This window comes from Rhagoletis pomonella, unplaced genomic scaffold, assembly GCF_013731165.1.
Source record: "Rhagoletis pomonella isolate Grant_MI unplaced genomic scaffold, Rhpom_1.0 Rhpom_scaffold_00001, whole genome shotgun sequence".
Classification (NCBI taxonomy): Eukaryota; Metazoa; Arthropoda; class Insecta; order Diptera; family Tephritidae; genus Rhagoletis; species Rhagoletis pomonella.
In genome coordinates this window covers 72,308,322-72,335,075 of record NW_023458555.1, presented here as the reverse complement: position 1 = coordinate 72,335,075, position 26,754 = coordinate 72,308,322, and the positions used below count along the sequence as shown (strand labels likewise).

Here is a 26,754-nt window from a genome sequence, read left to right as displayed (position 1 = left end):
GGATTGGATTTAAAATAAATCCTGACGTCAGCGAGAAAAAATAAACACCCCACTTAAATAAAAAATAAATAATATAAAAAAAACTTTTTAATATACAACGCTTTTATAAATGGACTAAAAAGTAGAAAATAATATTTCTCAGTCCCATAGAATTTGTTTTGATAACTTTTGATTTTGAAATTTTAGCAAAAGTCATTATAAACAATCTATGAAATTGAAATCTATACATATAATAAAATTGTAACAGGTCGATGTCTGTACATTATAGATATTAAAGAAAAATTAATGTGGAGGGTCTTTTTTAGAGCACCAGAACCCAAATCAACCATTTTTAGAATTTTTGTCTGTCTGTCTGTCTGTCTGTCTGTCTGTCTGTCTGTCTGTCTGTCTGTATGTTTGTTCGCGCATCACTCGAAAACGAATGCATGGATTTGAATGCAGTTTTCACCGATGTATTGCTAGAGGTCTAAATTAAAATTTAGGAAGAAAAAAAATTAGAGAGTTGCCACCTGTTTGAAAATTGGAGTTGAAGTAAATTGATAAGAAAAAATGAATATTGCAATATGGGCGTCAAAAGAAAGAGAATGAAGAAGGCTTACAGCCAGAAATATTTTTTTAGAGTTGCCACCTGTTTGAAATTTTACATTTAATTTAATTTATAAGATAAATTGAATATTGCAATATGGGGATCAAACTGAAAGGGTTTAGGAAATTATACTGCCGAAAATATTTTTAGGGAGGGCTGCCACCTGTTTGAAAATTTTTATTGAATTAAATGATAAAATAAATGAAATCTAAATCTACATCTAGATATCTATATCTATACATATAATAAAATTGTAACAGGTCGATGTCTGTACATTATAGATATTAAAGAAAAATTAATGTGTGGGGTCTTTATTAGAGCAGCAGAAGCCAAATCAACCAGTTTTAGAATTTTTGTCTGTCTGTCTGTCTGTATGTTTGTTCGCGCATCACTCGAAAACGAATGCATGGATTTCAATGCAGTTTTCACCGATGTATTGCGAGAGGTCTAACTTAAAATATAGGAAGAAAAAAATTAGATAGCTGCCACCTTTTTGAAAATTGGAGTTTAAGTAAATTGATAAGAAAAAATGAATATTGCAATATGGGCGTCAAAAGAAAGAGGCTGAAGAAGGCTTACAGCCAAAACTACTTTTTTAGAGTTGCCACCTGTTTGAGTGTCATATTTAATTTATAAGATAAATTGAATATTGCAATATGGGGATCAAACTGAAAGGGGTTAGGAAATTATATTGCCGAAAATATTTTTAGGGATGGCTGCCACCTGTTTGAAAAATTTTATTGTATTAAATTGATTAAATAAATGAAATCTATATCTACATCTATACATATAATAAAATTGTAACAGGTCGATGTCTGTACCTTATAGATATTAAAGAAAAATTAATATGGTGGGTTTTTATTTAAGCTACAGAAGCCAAATAAACAATTTTTAGAATTTTTGAATCTCTGTCTGTCTGTATATTTGTACGCACATCAGTCGAAAACATGGAATTGAATGCAGAGTTTTCACCGATGTATCGCTAGAGATCTAGCTTCCAATATAGAAGAAGAAATTAGAGAGTTGCCACCTGTGTTTAAAATTTTAGTTTAGGTCAATTGATACGGTAAAGTGAATACTGCAATATGGCTGTCAAAAGAAAGAAATTTAAAAAGGCTTACAGCTGAATATATTTTTGGGGAAGGTTGCCACCTATTTGAAAACTTTAATTTAATTTAATTGATAGCAAAAATTAAATATTGCAATATTGGCATCAAACTAAAGAGGCTAGGAAATTTTAATGCTAAAATATTTTTAGGAGATTTGCCATCTGATTGAAAAATTGTATTCATTAAAATTTGTAAAATAAATGAAATATTCTTGAAGCGGGTTTGAAAACTTTAATTCAGTTAAATTTATAATATAAAGTGTTGCCATATGGGAATCAAACGAGAGTATTTGAGAATATGTTAAAGAAAAATTAATAGGGTTTATTAGATCAACAGAAGCCAAATATAAAATTTTGGTATGTTTGTCTGTATGTTTGTAAGCGCATCACGCAAAAGCTAATGTATGGAGTTAAATACAGTTTTCACCAATGTACATATTGCTAGAGCTTTAATTGAAAATATAGAATCAATTTTTTTTTTGTTTTAGTTTATCGTCGATCATTATTCCTAGGTATTTGAACGTATTAACTTTTTCCAGTGTGTCGTAGTTTATATTTAGAGTTAGCAACGGACCGTTCTCAAAATTTCGCCTTGATATAACCACAAACTTTTTTTTTTCTGTGTGGAAGGTTTTTCGCTAAAAAAAATTAAAACTTTTCGTTCTTGCTGCCAAAAAATTAAGAAATCTGAGACGTCACGTTTAACAAATTCATACAGTTCTCTTTACAATGTATTTCACTAAACTACTAAACGGCTGCACCGACTTGGTTCATATTTGGCAACACCTTGAAAATAAATATTCTGACCAAAAATTTACTCGGTATGTAGCTCGAGATATTCCTAAAATTCTTATACAGACTGAAACGTAAAAAACCAATATATCTCTAAAACCAATTACGCTGGGAAACTGAACTTAGCACTGGTGCATATATTGCAAATGCATTGGGAAAGGAGCGTGGCTCCTTCCTTCCATACAAACTGAACTTCCCATATAGCTTATCTCTGGAACTACTTACGCTAACGTCCTGAAATTCTACACAGCTACATTTTTTATCAATACCGTACTTATGGCGAAAAGTGGTAATTATTGGAAATACATCGATATACATTTACGTAAACGCACGAGTATCACTCGATTGGGAACTATTTTCTCCTAGATTTCTAAATCCCATTGAAATATTGTAACTTTGTTTTTAGTTTTTAGTAAAAGGTAAAATTTATGTGAAAATTTTGAAGAATTTTTTTAAATTTTGCACAAAGAATAGAGCTTTGATTTTTCGGGTTTCGTTATAGACTGCCCTATATCCACATACCTATTTGCATAAAATGATAGCCGTTTTCGTTGTTCGGAATAAACTCAAAAACCACTGAATAGAGTTCCGTCAGATTGTCGGAGGTTATCTGACATACATATCTGTGTTCGTATGGAAAAGTAGCTTATGTCGAAAGGCTGGCTTTAGTATAAATCAGCATTCGCAGCATACGATTGCGAATGACTCACTGGCTGTGAGCCGTTGAGAACTTTTGGCAAATAAACGTGCAAAAAATAGCTCCGATACTAGCAAGTCAATATTCTTATTAAGTCTCATCAAAAAATTCTTTGTCGTTTAAAGAATAAAGGGAATGCCGCATTATACTAAAGCCAGCCTTTCGACATAAGCTACTTTTCCATACGAACACAGATATATTACATGCTACTAGAAAACTCGCTAGGTGGTGCTGGAGTAGAGTTATTTATAAAAATCGTATTTATTAACCGATTTCGTTCAAATTTTAAATGTGAGCTATGTACCTGTATGATGGAAAATTCTTTTGATAAAAATTTACCCAATTAGTGCCGCTGGAGTTAAGGTTGAAATTCATAACACGTATTCATTTTATGGTAAGCAATGGTTTTACAGAAAATGAACCCAATGGATGGCGCTGCAGCCGAAATATATAGAAACCCCGTGGTTGGTCTGCTTTGGCCCTATGTTTAAGTTATACGAATTTAGTTTTCAGATGTCTAAATGAAGGATGGGGTTAAGTTTGTAAAAGTGGTGAATTAACAAGGAAAGATCACCGTAGGTATATCAGTTGCTCCATTTGAAAGATACTTAAGAGATCACACGACTCATTTAGCAATGTACCGGAAAACTTTTCATCCTATATGACAGCGAGGATTCTAGGCCCTCCTATAACAGAAAACTCACTTCTGTGCTCTTGAGTTTCTCTATAAGAACTTTTATTGGCATACGCATCGCACCAATGTTGTAGTTGCAAGATCATACAAAAAGATTACGCATGCTTGGCAGAGATCTCACGAGTGGAAATAAGACCATTGGTAAAGCTCATGACACCAAAAGGGATAGGTATTCCATATGGTATCACAGCATTACTATTATTGGCCTATGTGTGAGGAGGATACTGCACCTTAGTGGTTTCAACTTAAATCAAAAATTTTGACTTTACAGACTAATTTTGTTTTTAAACGCTCTTTTGCATTGGCCAACGAAGAGCTCTTATTAGGCGCCGCGAAGTAAGCGGGCATTGGCTAGTTGAAAATAAAAAACGTGGAGCGCATGCAATACAAAGCATTCGATTTAATTGACAATAGTCAAACTACATAACGTAGACCTAAAATTTCTACAGCGAAAGTAGAACTTTGAAATCGATGTTAAGCGGTCGTTATTCATATACCCACATACATACATACATATATTACTTTTCATATCAATTCAAGTGTATTACATGCGCCCCACGCTTTTCATTTTCAATTTCATAGATTGTTTATAATGACTTTTGCTAAAATTTCAAAATCAAAAGTTATCAAAACAAATTCTATGGGACTGAGAAATATTATTTTCTACTTCTTAGTCCATTTATAAAAGCGTTGTATATTAAAAAGTTTTTTTTATATTATTTATTTTCTACTTTTTAGTCCTGTCTGAATAAAATTTTGCAATAGATATTAAAATAATTCAACGATATTAATAGAAAGGTGCACACACATGCATTTACATGTACATACAAACGAGCACCAATGAATTTTATTTAAAGAAATGGCGTGTCGTCTATTTCCGCTGTAGCAAACGTAGTACATAGGGCGACATCTAGATGTCATCTACCTCGCCCTATTCAGTACAGATGTCGCCCTATGCACTATGCTTTTTTATAGGAGCTTTTCAAAGCAAAGGTTTTATGGTGTCGGACACACAACATTGAAAGTTTCTGGATCCACAACATTGAAAGTTTCTGGACACACAACATTGCAAGTTGATAAAAGCGTTGTAATTAGGTTTCCAACCCATTTATTTATTTTAAATAAGCAATTTTTTGATTTAAGCTGTTAAAAAGTAAGGAATATCTAAATCTCGGGACTAATCCCGGGATCCTGGGATTGTGTTAACGACATCCCGAAAATCCCGGGATCGGAAAAAGCTGAAAAATTAACATTCCTAGTACATATCCAAGCAAGAGCGTAACGACAGAATGCAAAATTATCCAGTAGAAATCGGTTGTATGCATTCATGAAGTATGCATGCTGTATGAGTAATGTGACCAATCGTACTTCTTTCGGAAGTACAGTACTTATTTTTGGGCCGTTGTACTTCGTACTTCGAGGTACAGTCAAACGTACTTCTTTGCAATATTTTTACTACCTTTTATGTTGAGTTTTGTTTAACTGATTCTAAAATTCTAAAAGGTAAGTCATCTCAGTTAAAAAGGATGCTCGTAGATCAACACATATGTAAATTATGACTGTCTATCGCATCACATCTGTAGCTGACAAATTTCATTGTAAGTGACTATTCATTCAATAAAAATGTGTTTAAAGGCCAGTCCACATAGAACTTTCGGGTTTACTTTGGCGTTGGCGTTGGTTTGACAGAACGCCTGTTAAATGTATGTTTGCTACAATGAACGCTTGGCACCGATTTACCTTAATTAACATACTTACGACAGATAAATTAATATTTCATATTAACTATTGCATGAAAAAAGTATTTTTAGATTGTTCCTCCCTCCCAAGACTCTTATGGCCTCATTTTTGAAAAATAAAATAAACAGATCTATGAAGAGAGATTTTCAAACAAATTGTTTTATGAAGCATTCTTTATTTTTTATACTACTCGGCTTTCTCATGGAAATTCAATTAATATTCTTATAACTCGAGTCTACATATCGCGAACTTTGTTCAAAGGTGTACTTGTGGGAAGCTCCTGGCACGTCACGGTGTTAGCGTAGGTCCCACTACCGAGTTCCTAACGCCAATTGGTATGTCAATAAATGTTTACACACCGGTTGTGTTTTTACTCAGCAAACCCTTCAGTAGCTTTTATTAAATTATTATTACTACAAAATCAAGTATCGAATAATCTATATCTTCGCGAGATGAGTAGCACTCGTATACACGTTTTTCGAATGGTTACCAATATAGCGTAGAAGAAGAAAAAGAAAGATAATTATGTATCTACATTCTAGAATGTTTCAAGAAAACAATGTCAATTTGAGAAATGAAACTCTCAAACTAAATTTTAATAGCTAATAGTAGGGTGACTAACTTTTTTGCCGCCACATTCTAATTCAATATTTACCTTATCTTGTCAATTTAACTGAATTCAGTTTTTCAAACAGTAATTTCAAAAGTATACTCGACAGTAAACTTTCTTAAACCGCTTTAATTTAAGCCAGAATTATAATATTTAAAATATTCTTCAAATATTCCCGGTAGTAAACTTTTTTAAACCTCTTTATTTTGCAATATTTAATTTATCTTATTAATTAAAATAAATAAACAGGTGGCAACGTTCCCCAAAAAAAAATTTCGGCTGTGAGCCTTTTGAAACCCCTTTATTTTGACAGCCATATTGCAATATTTGATGTATCTTATCAATTTAGCAAAACTGTAATTTTCAAACAGGTGGCAGCTCTCTAATTTTTTCTTCTTCTAGATTTTAAGTTAGACCTGAAGCAATACATCGGTGAAAACTGCTTTCTATTTCTATACAGACAGACAGTAAAAATTTCTAAAAATTTTTGATTTAGCTTATGTTGCTCTTATAAAGAAAGATAATTTTATTTAAATATCTATAATGTACAGACATCCGGCTGTGAAAATTTTATTATATGTATAGATTTTCAGAAAATGGGCACGACACCGCTTACTTATGCTCGGTAAGCACTTTATCGATTTCCACTAAGCCCAGTTCATTTATTTAAATATATCATTAAGTCTAATTGAGCATATTATCGAAAATGTTTGAAATTGGAAGAAACCCCGGCTTTTCATGTACATAGTTTAAAGAAAGTGAAAGAAATGTATTTAATCCATTTCTAGTTATACTTCTTTACTTGTTAATTAAAAAAATCGATTTGTTGGATTTGGTACACTGTCAATGTTGTTGTATATTCTGCTTTTACCATTTTTTCATTACTTTCACACTATTTCTTGTTCTCAGGTCCTGTACTTCTTTGAGCTATGAAATAGTTGGTCACATTATGTATGAGTGAAAAAGTGTGCACAGTGAGCGGCTATGAATTTCCAGAAATGAAGTCAATTTCTGGTGAACTGTAAGCGAATGCACTTTGTTGTTGTTTTAAGTACATTTCTCTATGAATTTGTCTACAAACAGCATCACAAAGGCGCATATTCATAGTCATATTTAGTACTCAACTAAGTCGAAACTATTCTAAGTCACAACTAAAGCTATTCATAGTCGCCTTAGTTTCGATTTTTCTGGCTAAGTACCAACTTAAAATTTAGTTTCGGCTGCAGCTGCAACTTAGTCGTAACTAGGAAGAAGTATTTTATCAAATTAAGGGAAAACAGGCGAAGGATGTAAAAATTAAGTTGGTAGAGGGTGATTTTGATAATATTGAATAATCTCCAATTAAAATTTACAAAGATCGATCAATTTTAATCGGAAGATGAAATTAAATGCGTATTACAATTCGAATTGGAATAATTTAGATAAATTTTCAAATAATAAGTCAGTTTCACGCTAGTTCTTTTAAAGTTAATTTGTGCATAATATTTAGATATCTACTATTTGTATGTTTCACAGCATGCTTTTGATAAACATCGACTTCACATCACTGCTCTTGTTCTGGCTATTTCACACAATTAACAAGAAAATGATACCTTATTCTTTTGTATAATCATGCAATTGATATTATTTAATAAAAAAGTAATTTTTCCAAAATATCGTAAAGAAAAATCGATACATTTTCGCACTCGTTTTGCTATATCGTAAACTAAGTCGAAACTACTTAGTAGAAGTCTGAAATGCGACTATGAATAGAGGTAAATTTTAAGTTGGTACTTAAATTTAAGTTGCAACATTGTTAGTTTCGACTTAGTTGCTGGACTATGAATACGCGCCAAAATGTTTTGTTATATTTTCAGTCTTGTGCAAAAATCTTAGCGAACAGACACACGTCGATATATTTTCGGCCCTAACAGGGCTTTTACATGATATGGATTTGCATATAGGGTTGCTAGATCTTTTATGCGCGAAATCAGTACATTCGACTTTTTCATGCTAAGAAAATCAGAACTTTTCAGTACATTTTTATTCAAAGCAAAATTATGAATGTAAGTAACAGATAATACTTTAAAACGCCAGAGTACTTGTTTTTAAAAATATACATAAATAAAATATCTATATATATATAAATGAATGTTTGTCTGTATGTCCTTTATAGGCGTCAAAAGTACCCAACTGATTTTAATGAAATTTTTACGGTAGGTGCACATAATCACTGGGAGTGTTATAGAACAAAACTAATGTCAATAGGTGGTGCTGCAGACGAGATATTTCTAAAATCCGTATTTACAGAAGGATTTGATTAAAATTCGAAACGTTTATTAAACACCTAAACATAAATATATTGTGTGAAAATATACTCGATAGGTGGCGCTGCAGTCGAGATATTTCTAAAATCTCTTTTTACATACAGATTTGAATAAAATTTTAAACATTTATTAAACACCTAAACATAAATATATTGTATGAAAATAGACTCGATAGGTGGCGCTGGAGTCGAGATATTTCTAAAATCCGAACTTCCAGGCCGACATGATTCAAATTCAAAACATTTATCTAGGGGCACGTTGTATAAACTGAACTGAAAATAGATAAATCAACTACTACAGTGCATAGCGATCTACATTTTTCACAGAGAGCCAGAAACTTCAACATTCCAAAAAATTTTAATAATTCCTGGATTGAGATTTAGTATGTAAAACAAATTTCGGAAGCAAGAAATATTCCTTAATTGCTTAATTAGGGCTCTTTTAAATTTTTTCCACAGATATATTTGTAGCCCTAATCACTTTTGCAAGAAAGTATAAACTGTTTTCCAGCATAATGCATTTGCTTAAGGACACAGGTACATAGCTGTGACACATACATATGTATGTATTTGGGATCTTTTAAATCTTTTGCGTAAGAAAGTAGGTAAACAGGGTTCTCCAGTATAATGCATTTTATTAAACACGCAGGTACATAAGTAGATCGTTAGAGCGTATCTATTCATGTATATAAAGATAGATGTTGGTTAAGGCATTTAAATGTTTCCTAGGTAGGTATGTTAGTTAAGGTTTATTTACTGAGATCGGAATATGCAATGCGTTTTGGGCCTATTTTAAAAATATTAAAAATTTAAACAGTTCCGCAGTAAGCATGTGCACTCTGCAGTGATAAGTACAGCAAAATATAATAACAGTTAAAATTACTATAAAGGTTTTCAGAGCAATATCGTGTTGTGGTTAAAATACAATTCAAAAGTTCTTCAATATTATGGCGATTTATTTGTGCAATAAAGTTTTGCTGATTGACAGCTTATAAATTCAAACGCATTTTTCACGTCGTTCCCGTACAATTATGCCTCCAAAGCGATAAGCAATTGGCCGATCTACACCTCAAGCACGGAAGAAAAGAGCATTACGAGCCTCAGAATCAGACGAGCAGCGAGCACTAAGGCTAGAAAATCTTCGAGTACATGCCGCTGAGACCCGTTCGTCTGAATCATCTGAACAAGAAGAAGTGAGGTTAGAAACTGATCGAATACGTACTACTCAGGCCCGTTCGTCTGAGACAACTGAACAACGGGAAAGAAGGCTGCAAAATGTTCGAATAAGTACCGCTCGATCAAGACGAACACTGCACGCTGATTTAAATCTTGCGGCATTCCATTATGACAGTAGTAATAATTACAGTCTTCATCCAAGTGTCAACATTGGAAAAATTGATGAAATTTGCATGTATTGTAGCGCCCTCAAATGTGCTGCGCCAATGGAAAAGTTAAATTGCCAGAACTACCTCCACCACCCGAACCACTATCAACGTTGCTATCAGGTGTTACACGTGAGTCAAAGCATTTCTTGGAAAACATCCGCAAATACAATTCATGTTTTCAAATGACATCGTTCGGTGCAACGAACATCGTGTGCGAAAATTACATGCCAACATTCACAGCAACGCATTGCGTATAACAGAATTATGCGTGCAATCACAGAACAAAGCGGTAGACTGTTTTTCATAGATGCGCCTGGTGGTACAGGCAAGACTTTTCTTCTTTCACTCATTTTGGCAGCCATACGATCACAAAATAATATTTCACTGGCCATTGCATCATCTGGAATTGCGGCAACTCTTTTGGATGGCGATCGAACAGCGCGTTCAGCATTGAAACTTCCGTTGAATTTGCAAAACACTGAGGCACCAATATGCAACATCAGTAAAAACTCTGGAATGGGCAAAGTACTCCAAGCGTGTCAAATTATCATATGTGACGAATGTACAATAGGGGTATTCTCGAAGTCTTGCACGATGCATGGATTGCACGAAATGCAAAAATACTATTCAAAATTTCGAAGAGTACGAGAGCACCCCATTGCAAAGTGGTAGCATGCATGGGTAGCAAGCAGCGAAATTATGTATCAAATACAATAACAAGAGACAGCAAAAAAAAAAATGAAGTGAGCGAGATGAGAGGAATGAGAGAAATATGTAGCAATTCCAACAACAAAACAACTAGCACAGGGTCGCATTTATCTTGCTATGCTATTTTGCAAAATAAATACATGGGTGTCGACGTTGCATATTTTGCAGCAATAGGAAATTTTGTTTCCCATATATTTTGTTCTTGTGTGTTTGCAAGTTATGCAATCCATGCAAACCGTGCTACGTGCAATGGCTTTGCAAGATTTGGAGAATACCCCTAATGTCTCACAAGAAAGCATTGGAAGCGCTTGATCGTACACTGCGAGATTTGAGGGGAAACACACGGATCTCACTCATTTTATTGTCTGGTGATTTTTGACAAACAGTGCCGGTTATACCGCCATTTTGTAAAAGAATTAATGGTTATTGGAAATGAGCGAATGCAAATTGATGATTCTACACAATGTATTACCTTGCCAGCAAACTTCTGTAGGATCACAGAAAGCATAGCCGAATTGGTGCAAAAGGTATTCCTAAAGATTGCACAGAACTACAAAAATCATCAGTGGCTCAGTACGCGTCCTATATTAGCGGCCAAAAACATCGATGTCAATACCATCAACTTCACTATTCAGAATGGAATACCCGGCGAAACGACAACATATAAGTCCATCGATACTGTGGTGAATCAAGACGAAGTTGTCAACTATCCAACTGAATTCTTGAACTCGCTTGATTTGCCAGGCATGCCACCGCACGTTCTAACATTGAAAATTGGCGTACCCATCATTCTTCTTCGAAACATAAAACCACCACGACTTTGCAACGGAACCAGACTCAGTCAAGAAAATGATGAACAATGTTATCGAAGCAACAATTTTGACTGGAAAATTCAAAGGTGAAGACGTACTGTTGCCACGCATCCCAATGATCCCGACAGATATGCCATTCAAATTCAAACGTTTGCAGTTCCCGGTGCGACTTGCTTTCGCAATGACTATCAACAAAGCACAAGGACAATCGTTGCAAGTGTTTGGATTAAATTTGGAGGATCCATGCTTCTCACATGGGCAGCTCTATGTGGCCTGCTCACGCGTCGGAAAACCTTCCGAACAAGAAATATTGTATATCCCACAGCACTTCAATAAATATCGAATTGAAACGAAACGCTGCAATGTCACAATTTTTTCAAAATGAACAAAATCAATAAAAGGACTCAAAATGAGTTGAATATTTGTGTAATGTCGTTCTTTCATATATATTTTAGTTGGTGGCGTAGCAACGCGCGCAGGGTACAGCTAGTAGTTCACAAAAAATAAATGTGTTAGACATGACTGTACACATCATTGTACACAGAAGCCAAGAAATTATTTTATATTTATGACAATTTTGAATAGCAATAACAAGATCATTTCCATCTTCAGTGTTTGAATAGTCAAAGAATTCTACACATTTCCTTTTAAAATTACTGTTAATATGAAGTTCACTTTAAATAATTTTAATTAGAAGCCGATTTCTCTCTTTGCGCCAGGAAGAAAACTTAAGATCATGATAAAAATATGTTTATCATGCTTAAGATCCTTTCAGTTGCTTCGTTTGAATGTGGTATTAAAAATAAAAAACAACATACTTTTTCAAACTGTGGAAAAGTACCCCTGTTTAAGAACTTCATCTATAATTCCTCATGGCTTAAATTAATTTTTTCAACTACGCAAAAACTTTGAAAGACTAAGAATTAGCTAAAAAGAGTTTCTAGCTCTATGTCTTGCATGCAAAACTCTTTTAGAATGTCAGTAAATTGTGAAAAAAGAGTTGTAAGTTATAGGCGAAAGCCATTGGAATATTCAGATTTGTTGTTATTAAACTGAATCGAGATAACTAGCAACACGTCAGCCTTCTTTTTAAATAAGACAGGCCGACACAATTTTTACCCAGAAACCAAACTATACTTTCCCAAAGGTTTTCCGTGCGCTGAATTCAAGTCTGGCCACAGAATAGCTCTATCACATCAGGATTTTGAGATATTTCAACCTATAAGTGCAAAAAATGCCGTTTTGCCCATTTTAGAAGTTGTGTATGCAAGCCAGAGTAATTAAAAAAAGAAATACAAAAAAGGTGTTAAAGCACAAGTCTTCTTTGAAATGGCGTTGAGTTTACTCAAATATCTTTTTGCTTCGCTGAGATATTACAATTTTAAGTTTAAGTTTTAAGTGGCCGCTATGTTGCTTACATGATTTTCAAGATATAGAAAAATTGGAAGATCTGTAAACTTAAAACTGTAATATCTCAGCGAAGCAAAAAGATATTTGAGCAAATCAACGCCATTTCAAAGAGAAGGACTTGTACTTGAACACCTTTTTAGTACTTTTTTGAGAAAAATTACTCTGGCTTGCATACAAAACTTCAAAAATGGGCAGGGAGGTTAGAATATCTCAAAATCCTGAGGTGATAGAGCAATTCAGTGGCCATATTTGAATTCAGCGCACCGAAAACCTTCGGGAAAGTATAGTCTGGTTTGTGGATAAGGAGATCGGTCTTATTTTGTCGGCCTGTGTAATTTGAGTTGCGAATGGCGATAACTGCGCATTTTTTACCTCGCTTTTATTAACTCGGGATGTAACTATGTAATATTGATACGCCTAAAAGATGCAGCGATTTCCATTCTCAAGTTACATACCCGATGACAGTACGAATGAGAATTGCTTTAAACTTCCATTCTTAAAGTAACCTGATGACAGTACGAATGGAAATTTTAATAGCGAGGTTTTAGTTTTTTAAGCTATAATTTTATTTAGTCTAGTTTGGACATTTTGGTGTCCAGATCGTGCTGTAAAATATGGATAAGAGAAAAAAAAGCTGAAGCTATCAAAATATACAACGCATATTTTTGCACATATTTACTTGAGCAACGTTTCTCCAAAACAAGGTTAGCGCAATTATTGTGTAGTAATTTCCACAATATTGCGCAATGATTTTGTGTGGTTTAGGGGCCCTATACGTTTGTTTTTCGTTATGCAAATAAGCAATCTGTTTTTGTTAGAGCAATTTAAATTTTTTTATAACTATGGATTTAAATATAAAATTTTATTTATTATTTGTTTTTCAAATAAAAGTTTAGAAAGCAAAAGTTGTGTTTGCTTTTGATACTTTTTATGCTTTGCAACTGATACTTTTTTCCAAGCTCGCGGCAACGCTGACTATAACAGGAGGTGTCATGGCAATATTGAAGAAAAAAGGTCTGCAATTAACAAAGTTCGGTAATTCCCGGAATTCAGTAAAGAGATGCAAGTCTCTGCAACAGAAAATGTCTATAATACATAAACAAAGTTCATTGGTTCACCGAAATCTTTCAAAATCAGCTTCTGCGGTTGACTGTGAGCGACGGTTCGTTGGTTTTTGATCTACGTTTTGTTCTACGTTTAAGAAAAATGTCGAGGGAAAAACCGGCTTTTACGTACATGGAAAGTACACAATTTTGTATTTATACATGTACATCATTTCATTAATAAATAAAACGCTTTTTGAGATTTAAAATTTTATATTCTGATGAAATGGACACTTGGTAATAGTGGACAATTTGACGCGGTCTCGCGGAGTCCATTATAAACGGATTTTACTGCATTTCAAAAAGTTACCTAGAGGCGATTTTGGTTTTTATGGGAAATTGCTTCTAAAACATTGGAAATTGATATCACGTTGCTAGTTCCTTTGTGGTATTTATGCCCCATTTAAAAATACTTCAGACCCACCGTGAGGGGTTTGCACCAGCGATGCCAACTTTCGGGGAATTCCCCAATTTGCGGCTAATTTTACTCGTTGCGCGGAATCGGGGAATGAGCTGCCTTTTGAGGGGAATTTCGGCTATTTAATTTTAAAGAACTTACCTAGAGTGCATAATACTTTTTGTAAAATTTTATTTTATAGTCGCGTTAGCAACACTATAAAAACATTGATTTCAGCATTCGCCAAATTCGCCTTGTCAATAGAGTTGGGAAGCTCCCGAGCTAATTAGTTCAATGCCCTAGGTTATTGAATTGATCGAACGAACTAGTTCGAAATTTTAAATGAAGTATGTATTTGCTCAAGGTTGCTGTTTTAAATCTTACTTATGTTCATTTGTATGTATATACATATATATTAAATAATGCAATTATTTATTCATTTATTAATATATAAAGCATGGTATTTTCTTTATCATCTGTATTTAAATTCAAGTGAGCGAAAGGCCCCAGCAAAAAAGTTATAAAAAATCAACGGTAACTTTTAGCCACTTCAAACGTGCAAATTATTATACCAAAATTAAATTAGCTTCTAGGAATTCCGAGTAAAAAGTTGAAAATTTTGATTAAAATTTTTTTTTAATTTGTTGAATTTTTGTAAGTTTTGCCCAAAATTTTAAACATTGACTTATATGGCGTATGTTATACAATAAAATAAGTATATTTTTATGAGAAATTAGATTTAACATTTAAATATTGTATGTACCTACATTCGTTAATAATTTCAAGCAATTGAACTAAACATTTTGTTTTAATGGAATTTGACCGAAAATCGGGGAATTTCACAGTGACCAACGGGGAAAAATATAAAATTAGTTGGCGTCCCTGGCTTGCACACAAAAATACTAATGCCTTGAACTCCTGCAGGTATGCGAGGCTAAAAAACCGGCAGTATAATTAATTTCATCGTTAAAGACAATACAAAAAAATTAAGAAAGTGATAGTGTATTTTTTAATTCACCTTTTTAACATTTTGTCCTAAAAACTTGGATTTACCGTAATTTAAGTGTTTTTAACGAGATCTCATATTTATTTGAAGTTACAAAATACCATTTTGGCAAGTTTGCGCACATTTTTGTAGTTTGTGGCTAGCTTAACACACATATGTATACACAAACATATGCATGTTTTTGAAATTGCTTATACTTAATCTTGAATTCTGAATCAAATATTTTTACATGCAGTTACAACATTATTCTGCTCATCCTCACATATGGTTTTCCTATGGTTGTTATGCTTATATGTTACACCCTAATGGGTCGCGTTCTCTGGTATTTAAAACGCTCATAACACTTTTTAAACTTCTCAATCACTTTAAATATGTTATAATTTTAGGGGAAGCCGTTCCATTGGAGAAAATACTGATCGCCAAATGGAATCAATGAGATCGAAGCGTAAAGTAGTCCGAATGTTTATTGCCATTGTTTCAATATTTGCTATTTGCTGGTTTCCATATCATATGTTCTTCATCTATGCATACCACAACAACGATGTAACTTCTACCAAGTATGTTCAGCACATGTACTTAGGATTCTACTGGCTGGCTATGTCGAACGCTATGGTAAATCCAATAATTTATTATTGGATGAACAAAAGGTAACACAATCAACGTTTTTATTTAACTTATTATACATACAGTGTTATTGGAAAATTTCTACATTGATGGTTCATATCTGGTAAATATATGTTACTCGAATAGCCTGATTTCATTGATCTTAGCGTTTTTCTGGTTTGGCTCTAGTTTTCGTGTTATTGCGTTTGAAAATTGCACCAAAAATATTAATTTGTATACCCAAGCGCATTGTTCACAAGGGTATAATAAGGGTACGCAAAAACTCGGAGTTCGAGCGAGCGAGCGAGCAAACTCCTACTCAATGCCCCGCAGGCAACCAGGCGCTCGCAGCTCGTACTCGTAGCGGCAATGAGGCGAGGCACGAGAAGTTTGGCTTGCTCCATGATGCAATAATACAAGGTGGTATCGGTTGTTACAGCTCGATTTGATACTGCCTTAGCTGAGTAGTATACGAAGAAACACGGGAAGAAATTAATCCCCGTTTGGGGGGAAATATAAAATTTCATATTTTCCTCTAAACAAAATATATTTTTTTTTTATAGTATATTTGTAATGAAATGAAATAAAATAAGATAAAATACCTTTTTAGGAAAACAAAATGTACTAAGAAAAAATAAAAAATATTCAACTATATTATTAGGCAAAGAATTGTTAAAGAAGTACCACTGTTTCACCTAAGGCAGTCAATTGGCGAAATTAGAGCGAGAAGCTGCCAGCCTCAAACACCTTGTATAATTGCATCATGGACATGCGGTACCGCTAATCAGCTCTTTGCGAATTTGACAGAATCAGCTGAGTGTGTGACGTCATCCTGGTGCAATTGTTGATTGAGGAAAACCAAATAACGATTAAACTGGGTACGGTTTAGTTAACTGCCCAATGATTTCGGGCTATTGTGTCCGAATGGATTACCCGATCCAAAAAACACACATTTGTAATCAAGAGTCTACATTTTATTGTAAAACCTTATTTTGTGATTTGTGGTCACTAATCTTAATATATAAAAATCCCGTGTCACTGTGTTCGTTTACGCCAGTGATTTCCAAAGTGGTCCAGGTGGACCCCCCAGGAATCCACGGGAGACTCGACAGGGCTCTACGTTGGCGTGAATAAAAATATGAGGGACCATGAGCTGTAAGTCGATAGTAAAGAACCAAAATGGTTGCTTGATAGCTTCTTTATTTAACTTGAGTTTTTTTGAGTAGTGCATAGTGCTCTTGACGCACTGCTGAACTTACCATTACTTTGTGTTTTCATACGTGGGGAAGCCTTAAAGGCCACCGGCAGACTAAAAAGACCGGATGTTGGTATAAAACAGAGTAGGGCGCGGCGGAAATTGCTGGCGGCAGCGATTTACCATAACTTTTGTTGAAGAGATTCCAGTGTTGAGTTCCCTGAGACTGAATGCTGGTTTAATTCCATCACTGAGACTGGACTCGCACATTGTCGAATCTTAACTGATGGCTCCAAAACTGACTCTGGGTCATGATCTGGGGTATTTTTCGAAGTTAATGGGGATAAGCTTCCCTTCTCTATAGGGGAATATGCTTCGGTCTTCCTGGCTGAGGTAATTGCAATCCTCAAAACCATGAACTACGTGGTGGAATACAGATGGAGGGGAAGGAGTTTACGTGTCTGCAGTGACAACCAAGCTGCACTTAAGGCATTGACCAGCCCTCTATATATGTGAAGTACAAACTAGTCCGGCAATGCAATTCTCGACTAAAATATGATGGTGAACATCACGAGGTTGCTTTACTCTGGGTGCCAGGTCACTCAGGAGTACCTGGTTGTGAGACATCTGACCATTTGGCCAGAGTTGGCTCAGACCAGGCAGTATTCGGACATCAACCATTTTTAGCGCTCCCACCTTCGGCCATCTAAGCCATTATCAGTAACTGGGTGAATACTTCGCTCAGCGATGACTGTGAGGCATCGAGGGAATGCAGGTGAGCAAAACTCATTTTACCGTCAATCTCGGAAGGTCTATCTAAGTTTTTGCTCTCACTGAGTAAACGACACTGAAGACAACTTGCTGGACTGCTGACTGGTCACTTCACGTGTCACTTCACGTGGCACAAGCACCTGACTGTGATAGGCGTAAATGACAAGTCCATTTGCCCATCTTGCCTTGAAGAGGATGAGACGGTGGAACACTTTTTATGCTTCTTGCTGGCTTGGTTGTTTGTCACCAATCTTTCTAGACTCGTTATTTTCTCTATTGTAAGTGTCTGAATTAAAAGTATGGCGTAAAAAGCTTAGCCGTTTTGGTGTTTTAAGTTTTGTGTTTTAAAAAAGTGATAAATATTTTTCTCCTTACTTTAAAACTCGGAGTTATAAAAATAAAAAACGATGATATCAACACAAGTAAAACAAATACTACACGTACAAAGTCATGAGGGAGCCGAATATTTGATGAGTTTATGTCGAGGATAATGTACATAACGCTGGGGTTCGGAGTGCTCTTAAAAAATAAATATAACTCTGAGGAGCGGGAGAGTATTTTGATAGATTTACGAGCTCTATTTTTTAAAATCTGAAAGTGTGTAATGACATTATCTGTACATAAATACGCCACAAAAAAAATTTTGCGATACACCGATTTAAAGGATATAACTTCTTCTAATCCAGAAATATTAATCCCGATACATAGGGGGCGTGGCACTTGACATATAGACTCAAATGTGAAAACCACTATATCTATAAAACTAATTATGCTGCGGAACTAAAACTTAGCAGAGATGCATAGATTGTAAATACCGAAAAGTGGTAGATTTTGGGAAAGGGGGCGTGGCACCTCCCATACAAACTGAAATTCTCCTATCGCTTTTCCCTGGAACCGCTTATGCTAACGTCCTGAAATTTTACAGAGCAGCATATGAACATCTCATCTATACTTACAAATACATATGCATATTTTTTATAAATGAAAATCGAGGTTCCTTTTTCGGTCTATTTTCAAAAGCTAATGAGGATGAGACTTGGTAAAATTAGCATTAATCAATCCGGTATTAACGTTCATAATTCGATTTTAAGTTTTCCTGTAAATTCGCTATAAATTATGCTGGTGGACTTCAAAATAGTAATTCACATAAGAGAGTTAGTATTGGTGATAGGTAAAATTCAAAAGTGTATGAAAAAAGATGTCGATTTTCGACAACTGGGCGATACAAGTTTTTATAAATAGAACACAAGACACTATTTTGGTTTTCTTTTGGCCTCTCTCGAGTTTAGTTTTTGAATTCTCCCGCGATGCAAATTTCCATAGTTATATCTAATCTTCACATTTAATTTTTTCACGAGCTTTGGGAATATTTACAAATGTATCACCAGGGGGTCCACCGAAATCAGTAACTTTTTGAAAGGGGTCTGCGAGAAAAATAAAGTTTGGGCACCTCTGGTTTACTCTAATCTGCGAAATCGCTTAACGAACTTCAATGAAATTTTGTGGGTATGTATTTTTGGTTCTAACTTAAAAGACAGGATAGTTCGAGCCCGAGAAATTTTTTCTATGCTTTTCGCAGGCTTCTTAACACTCGTGTCGCTATGTTCGTTTACGCTAACTACAATCTGCCCATTTCCGAAGCGGGAGTTTTCCAATGTTATTCGCGGCTACGCGTCATATGTATGTTTATGTTGGGGATATATAGGTAGGATTGCAACAAAATAATGTAGTATGTATTTATACATATAAACATGCGCACATCATCAGCAACAAAAAATTTACCGTTTGGACACCATCCAATGTTATCCATTCCCCTAGCTGACGTGACGTTTGAACCGTAACCAGAGGTCGTTTTTTTTCAAACGTATTAAACAATAATAACAATCTTTTATATGTTTCGATATCAAATAAAACGTAAGAAACAACATGGGTCTTCACACCGAGCTCGGTATTCGGTAACTCTGTATCCGGTAATTCTCACACAATGTTACACAAACAAAATACAGAGGAAAAAATTTCCGAACACCGAGTACCAAGCTTCGGTGTGAAGACCTATAATATGTATCGGTGCGTAGCAGGAAAACTTCATGCATTTTTCCAACATCCGGCATGCGCTGAAAATTGTACATACCTAAAGAACTACATGCCCAAAATAATTGCTACGTGTTCCTATTTAATTAAACTTTGCATATTTATTAATTCCTGCAAAATTGGACCATTTAAGTAATATTGATATTAACACATTCTTACACATTGTTTACATTTTTTCCTATGCGTTTTGGCATCTCTCACTCGCAATTGCACCAAGATGACGTCAGCAAAAATTACACTCAAAAATCATTTCCAATGGCCGCAATCTTGTATTCTGTCATTATTGGGCTTTCTCGGCAAACGAGCGCTTGTTTGCACGGGCTCCTCTTAGACGAGCGAACCTGCTGCGTGTTGCTCGCTCGCCGTGTTGAGACGAGTCCCTATATGGAAAACACGAACTAGTGAACCAGATTTCTAGTTCAGTACTAGTTCTTTTTCGCCAAAAGCGAACCAGTCCGATAGTAACTAGTTCCACACCAGTCCAAAAGCAGTGAAATGTGGTACTTTCACTAAACTATTTTATTTTAAATTTTAAAAGCAGGGAAGGTAATCATTATGAGTAAAATAATTTAAATCAGCATTTAATCATTATTTTATGAATTATTATTGATTTTTATTTTTTCGCTCAAACGGAAATAATTATTATTTGATTTTTATTTTTGGGATTACAAATAATGACTATTTTATGATATTATTTTTTTAGCGCAAAGATTGTCATTAATTTTGAGTTTTATTTTTCCACTTAAAAATAATGATAATTTATAAAATTGAAAAGGCCATACAGACGCAACCTACTGAAATTTTGACCTGAAAAGTTTGGGTCTTATTCCTTTTATAAGGGTGCGGCTACCTCTCAAAAGGATACGTTTGTACTCACGCTGGTATAGTTTTTAAGAATCATTATACTTCGTGATTCCATAAACAAAGACCAAAATCCTGAAGGACAATTGAGAAAGGCAATGCAGTTGCAGAAAAAGAGGCATTTAAAAAAAAAATTATCAAAATAATTACCACTTTCTCACTAAATTTATTTAAAAATTCAAGCGACCAGAGCTACCTTTTTTTCAAGAAAAAACAAATTAATTTTTTTTTATGTAATCCAGCACAGCTACCTTAATACAGTCAGTCAATAAAGTTTAGGTACAACGAATTTTTTACAATACGGGCAACTATTTTTTAAATAGTTTAGTTTTCGGTAATTATAAAAATTCGGCAATTTTATAAAAAATGGTCAATTCTACAAAGAAATCCCCAAAAATCAGAGTCCCAAGCCTTGCGCAAAATTTAAGAAAATTCAGTAAAATTTCATTAAAATAATTCACTTTCTATTTACGCTATCTAGAAAAAAGTTGAGCTTGCAGTTTTTTAGCCCATTCAATTTTAGTATCATGAAGTGCAAGTATGAGGAAGCTAGGACTTACCAAACAACAAAAAAGAAAAAATTGCTAAATATCAGTGGTAACTGCTAGCTACCTCAAACGTGCACTTTGTTATACTAAAATTGAATGGGCCAAAGAACTGCGTACTTAACTTCTTTCTAAAGAGCGTAAATTGCAATATTTGGATGGAAATTTGCAGTTTTCTTTAATTTCGCATAAGGTTTGGAACTCTGATTTTTGGGGTTTTTGGTGTAGAATTAACCATATTTTTATAAAAAATTAGGGAAAAATAAAATATTTAAAAAATAGTTACCGGTATTGTAAAATCTTCGCTGTACCTAAACTTTATTGACTGACTGTATATCTTATTTAAGTTAAGTATGACAAAAACTTTCGAAGTACTTCATATACATACATATAAGCTTAAAAGGAACTGAATTTACTTAAAAATCAATATGCTTAAATTTAGACAAGTACGACAAAGGGAACTAATATTTTTACTTTTAAGCAGAACGCACTTTTGTTTTTTACATACTACTTAAGTTTAATACTACTACTACTACTAATTTGGTTTATAAATTTTTAATAAATGCGTTTAAACATTTGTGATGGTATTGTCCTTTCTTCAACCGATCGTATTTAATATAACAGGGAAATGTTTCGACAAGCATGATTAGAAATGTAGATCTAAGGTGAGGAATTTATAACAGGTTGGGAACTATAAAAAATGGATGCAGATCGAACTAGATATCATCTATCGAATTAGGAACTTGTTTGGAACTAAATAAAAGGGGATGCAGAACGAACTAGATCTCATCTGTCGAATTTGGAACAGGTTCGGAACTATAGAAAAAGCGATGCAAAACGAACTAGATTTTATCTGTCGAATTTAGAACTGGTTCGGAACTAGAGCCAAAGGGATGCAACGGGGGTCAATTGACACTTCCTAGGACATCGCAATGTTAAATTCGCCAGTCGCTAGCATGCAAAAGAGAATTAACGCGTACTAGTCATGGTTCCAAACGCACTAGAACCGAACCAGTTCCGCACTAGTTCGTTTCCCTACAGGGGTAGCTGTCTGTATACACCAGTGGTGCACAGCGTTGGCAGATCTCCCAATACAAGCGCAATACTTTTGTATCTGTATGTGTGTACTCAGCAAAACAGCTCGCGCTAAGTCGGTAGCTGCGCACACACGACTTGTATGTGAAAGCCGAGTAGCTCCCGGAGACCGTGTGCACCCACGATTGAGAGAATACAAAGGTTGCGTCGATCTCGGACCGCTATTCCTCTCTTAACGAATTTGACAGAATCGTTGTTTGCATGACGTCGCACTTGTGCAACTTGTTTACGTTTTCCTTGCAACATTTGTTCTTCTTCTTCCATTCTTGCTCACGTTTTGGCATTTCTCTCTCGCAATTGCACCAGTGTGATGCCCCCCAAAAGTTATTCTCAAAAATCCTCTCTGATCGGCGCAATCTTGTATCTATCACCACACCAAGAATGATAGAATACAAGATTGCGCCAATGAGAGAGGATTTTTGAGCGTAATTTTTGCGTGACGTCATCTTGGTGCAATTGAGAGAGAGAAATGCCAAAACGCATATAAAAATATGTAAACAATGCAGTAAAATGTTTTAAATTTAATATTGCATGACCCAATTTTGCATGAATCAATAAATATACAAAGATTGATTAAATAGGAACACGTAGCAATAATTTTGGACATGTAGCCCTTTAGGTAAGTCCAATTTTTAGCACATGAAAAAATGGATGTACTAACAGTGTTTGCAATTTCATGTAGACCAAAAGGAAGGTGTGCAGCAAAGTGAATATTTGGACTCACCATTGTAAAAAGCCACGCAGAGTGCATATTTATATTTTTGGACGGTAGCCAACCACTATAAACTCCACAGCTTTTATTTGATGACTTTTGTACCATTTCCTTGAGGATGCATGAGTGTGGCTTCACACTTTCATCAGACTTATTTGCATCAACAGTATCACTCGCAACGGCTATAAAAACTTAGCTACAGTATAATCTTCGTAAATGGTAGGCACCGCATCACGTTTTAAAATACGAAGTTTTGCAAAACCTAAGGAATTTACAAGCGGTCGTCTCTCGGCAGGCAATGGCAAACCTCCAAGTGTATTTCTGCCATGAAAAACAGCTTCTCATAAAAATACAATCGCCGTTCGGAGTCGGCGTAGAACTGTAGGTCTCTCCGCTTTGTGTGACAACATCAAGGCGCAAGCCACAAGGCGGAGGAGAAGCTCGGCCAAACACTAACATATGTGTAAGCGCCAATCTATTATTAGTATTATTAAGGAATTTAAAAAAAAACAATAACAAATGCAATTAGTATGAAAATACACAATATGTTATCCATTCCGAATTGTGTATTATTTTCAATATCTTCCCTAGTAAAGTGCTTCATGGACATGGACATGGACGATTTGGTGTTTAATGCATCTCCTCGCCGGCAGATCTGCCTCCACTTTTTCGCCAGATTTGCATCCGTAGGAAACGAAAAAATTACACTTTGCCACGGCACACTTCATTTTGCTTTGTAATGTCTCAATAATTGTTTAAAACCACGCAGAAATATTAACGCACAAAGATTAAAATTGTTATTTGGTTTTTTCTTATGCTCACAATCAACAATTGCACCAAGAGGACGTCACGCACACAGCTGATTCTGTAAAAACCACAAAGAGCGGATTAGCGGTACCGCGATTGGCGCAATCTCTATTTCTCTCAATCGTGCGTGGGCACCACTGGTATACACACTCGGCTAAGTAATAGTGGCCACACACGTCGAACATGAATGCGAGCATGCTCGCCAACATGCTCGCTGTCGTTTGCCACAGAAGTTGAGCGGCTCATGTATGATTTTGTCGTGATAGCGTAAAGATGGATACCAAAGACGCGGACGCTGAAATTGAAATGTGTATGACTTAGGTTTTGTTATGTATGTGTTGCTTAAATTTATTTATATTTTACTTCTATGTATGTTCATTAGACTGCATCACTCCCCAAACAAAAAAAAATCTGTACTGTTTTTCCATTGGAATTATAAAATCTATTATGTATGTATATGTTAAGACGTCCACCAAAAAAAATATTTCGGAAAAATATTAAGATTTAAGTGAGCTGGACCGATTTGAAAATACCTCAAAAAAAGGAGTTTTTTATGAATAAAAATAGTTTCTTAAAGGATTTTTTTAAATCAATTGACAAAACGGTTTAAGCTTAAAAAATTTGCATAGAAATTAAAGAAACAAATAAAAAAATTTCAACGGAATCGTAATGATGAGATTTTTGATACTGTTTTTTTTTTAACTTTTTTCAAAGATTGGTATAAGAAAAACTTGAATAAATGAACCTAAACTCTTCCGATTTAGACTTGTGAGGTATGATTGGAAAGGTACTTTCTCGCTCTTTTTATTTCTTTGCTAATAAGCTCACTCACAGAATGAAAGAGAAAGGTAGGATGAACCAACATCACTCAAAGTTGAATTAAGATGTGTTAGTATTTGAAAAAAATAAATAAAAAATTGGGGCACGAATGACTTTTTTCCACATAAATACAAACAGTGGGAAAATACCTTTCTACCGAGATCCCATAAGTCTAAAGCAGAATAGTTTTGGCCCAGTAATTTAAGTTTTTCGTAAATCAATCTTTGAAAGAAGTAAAAAAACAGCATCAAAAATATCGTTATTACGATTTCGTTGAAAAGATTTTTAAATATTTTATGCAGATTTTTTAAGACTAATCTGTTTTTTCATCTGAGGGGACTTTTTTCAAAAAGTTCTTTAAGGGCCAAATTCACACTCCGTAGTTAACCACTGATAAGAGTTTAACTATTGATTTTCATATTCACAACACTCAGTTAACAAAAGTTTAAACCAGCATGCCCCCATAGTTAAACTCTTGTGAAACTAATTTTTTTTTGTGGAACGAATTTCAAATTTTAAAGGCGATATGAATTTCCATAGTTAACTATGTGACTCTGACAGGGGCGCACCCAGGAATATATTTTAGGGGGGTTTTATATTTCTGAAGATATATCACCGGAAAATACTGAAAATTTGCTTCAGATAATACCCTCTTTAAAATACATTTATGCAAGTTTTATATACAGTATGTAATAAATAAATAAACGTTTTAAAATTCATAAATTGCACTTTATTTACAGATAAACAGAACTCAAACGCTTTTAACCGACTTCAAAAAAAAGGGAGGTTATCATCTCGCCGGAATACATAACTTTGGACCACGAGAACCGTTTTCAATAATCCTTTTTTTGTTAGAAAGATAGGACCTCAAGGTTCGTCCCGTAATTTGTTTTAGAGATCCGATGATTGGATCATGAAGAAATTAACGGTACCCCTAAATTTGAATATGAGAATTGAAGTCGGTTGTGTTCTTTCCTTAAAAACTACTTGTTTAATAAAAAGTTCTATAAACTCAAGATGCGCTCAACTTTCAAAAGTACCTAGCAAAAAATTTTAAAAAAGAGTCAGTAAAAATAAATTTATTGATTCCATGAATTTTTGCACTTCTATGTTCATTTTTTCGATTTCTGGTTTTCGATAGAGATGGTGATTTTTCACGATTGCTAAATTTTTTTAATATTTCAAATACCGAAAAAATTAACTGAACTATCAAGAAAAACAAAAAATTCATATAAAACGACGGACGAGAAATAGAAAAGAAATTTTATTAAATCAGTTTGCAGCTCTAAAGAAAAAAAATGCTCGTATATTTATTCCCTCATGAAAATTTACAGCAAAAACAAAGCGCTTTTTCAAGCAACAGAAATTATAATAAATATTTCTTATAATTTCCTTGAGAGCTGGATTCTTAGCTTTAAGATACAGATTGTATTTGAAGTTATTAGCTTTAGGGGGGGTTTGAACCACAAAACCCACCCCTTGTGTGCGCTAATGGACTCTGAATATAAATTGAAAGTTAAACTCTTGTTGGTGGTTAAGTTAACAGTCGTTTAACTAAGCACTGTGAATCCGGCCCTAAGAAACTATTTCTATTCATAAAAAACTCCATCTTTGGAGGTTGTTATGTCTGCCGGTTGTCGGGGTAAGGAGCTGTGGCAAACAGGCATGCTAGCAAGCCCAGGCCAAGATCGTCGGTGGGGGGGTTATCTCCACAGCCCTTACCTACAGCACACATAAGCAAGTTTACTCATGCCTGTGTTCGGGACATAAGTAGGATAGGTTTGAATGTAGAGATCGAGAAGAAAAGAAAGAAAGTTTGAAAGAACAGCAGAAGAACCGTCCTGTCGGGTGGAGCCTACCCACCCTTCTCTGCGTGTGTGTAACGCTGAGCCATGGACGTTG

At 34.7% G+C, this 26,754-nt stretch overlaps 1 protein-coding gene across 1 annotated transcript in view; it reads left to right on the top strand.

Moving 5' to 3' along the window:
• The window catches only part of LOC118733129 (tachykinin-like peptides receptor 86C), a gene marked incomplete at its 3' end in the record, with an annotated part of 215,040 nt that overhangs the window by 141,325 nt on the left and 46,961 nt on the right, over positions 1-26,754 (top strand). Inside the window, 2 exon segments of the mRNA XM_036462373.1 lie at positions 15,589-15,675; positions 15,740-16,000. Coding sequence (XP_036318266.1) covers positions 15,589-15,675; positions 15,740-16,000 — 348 coding nt within the window.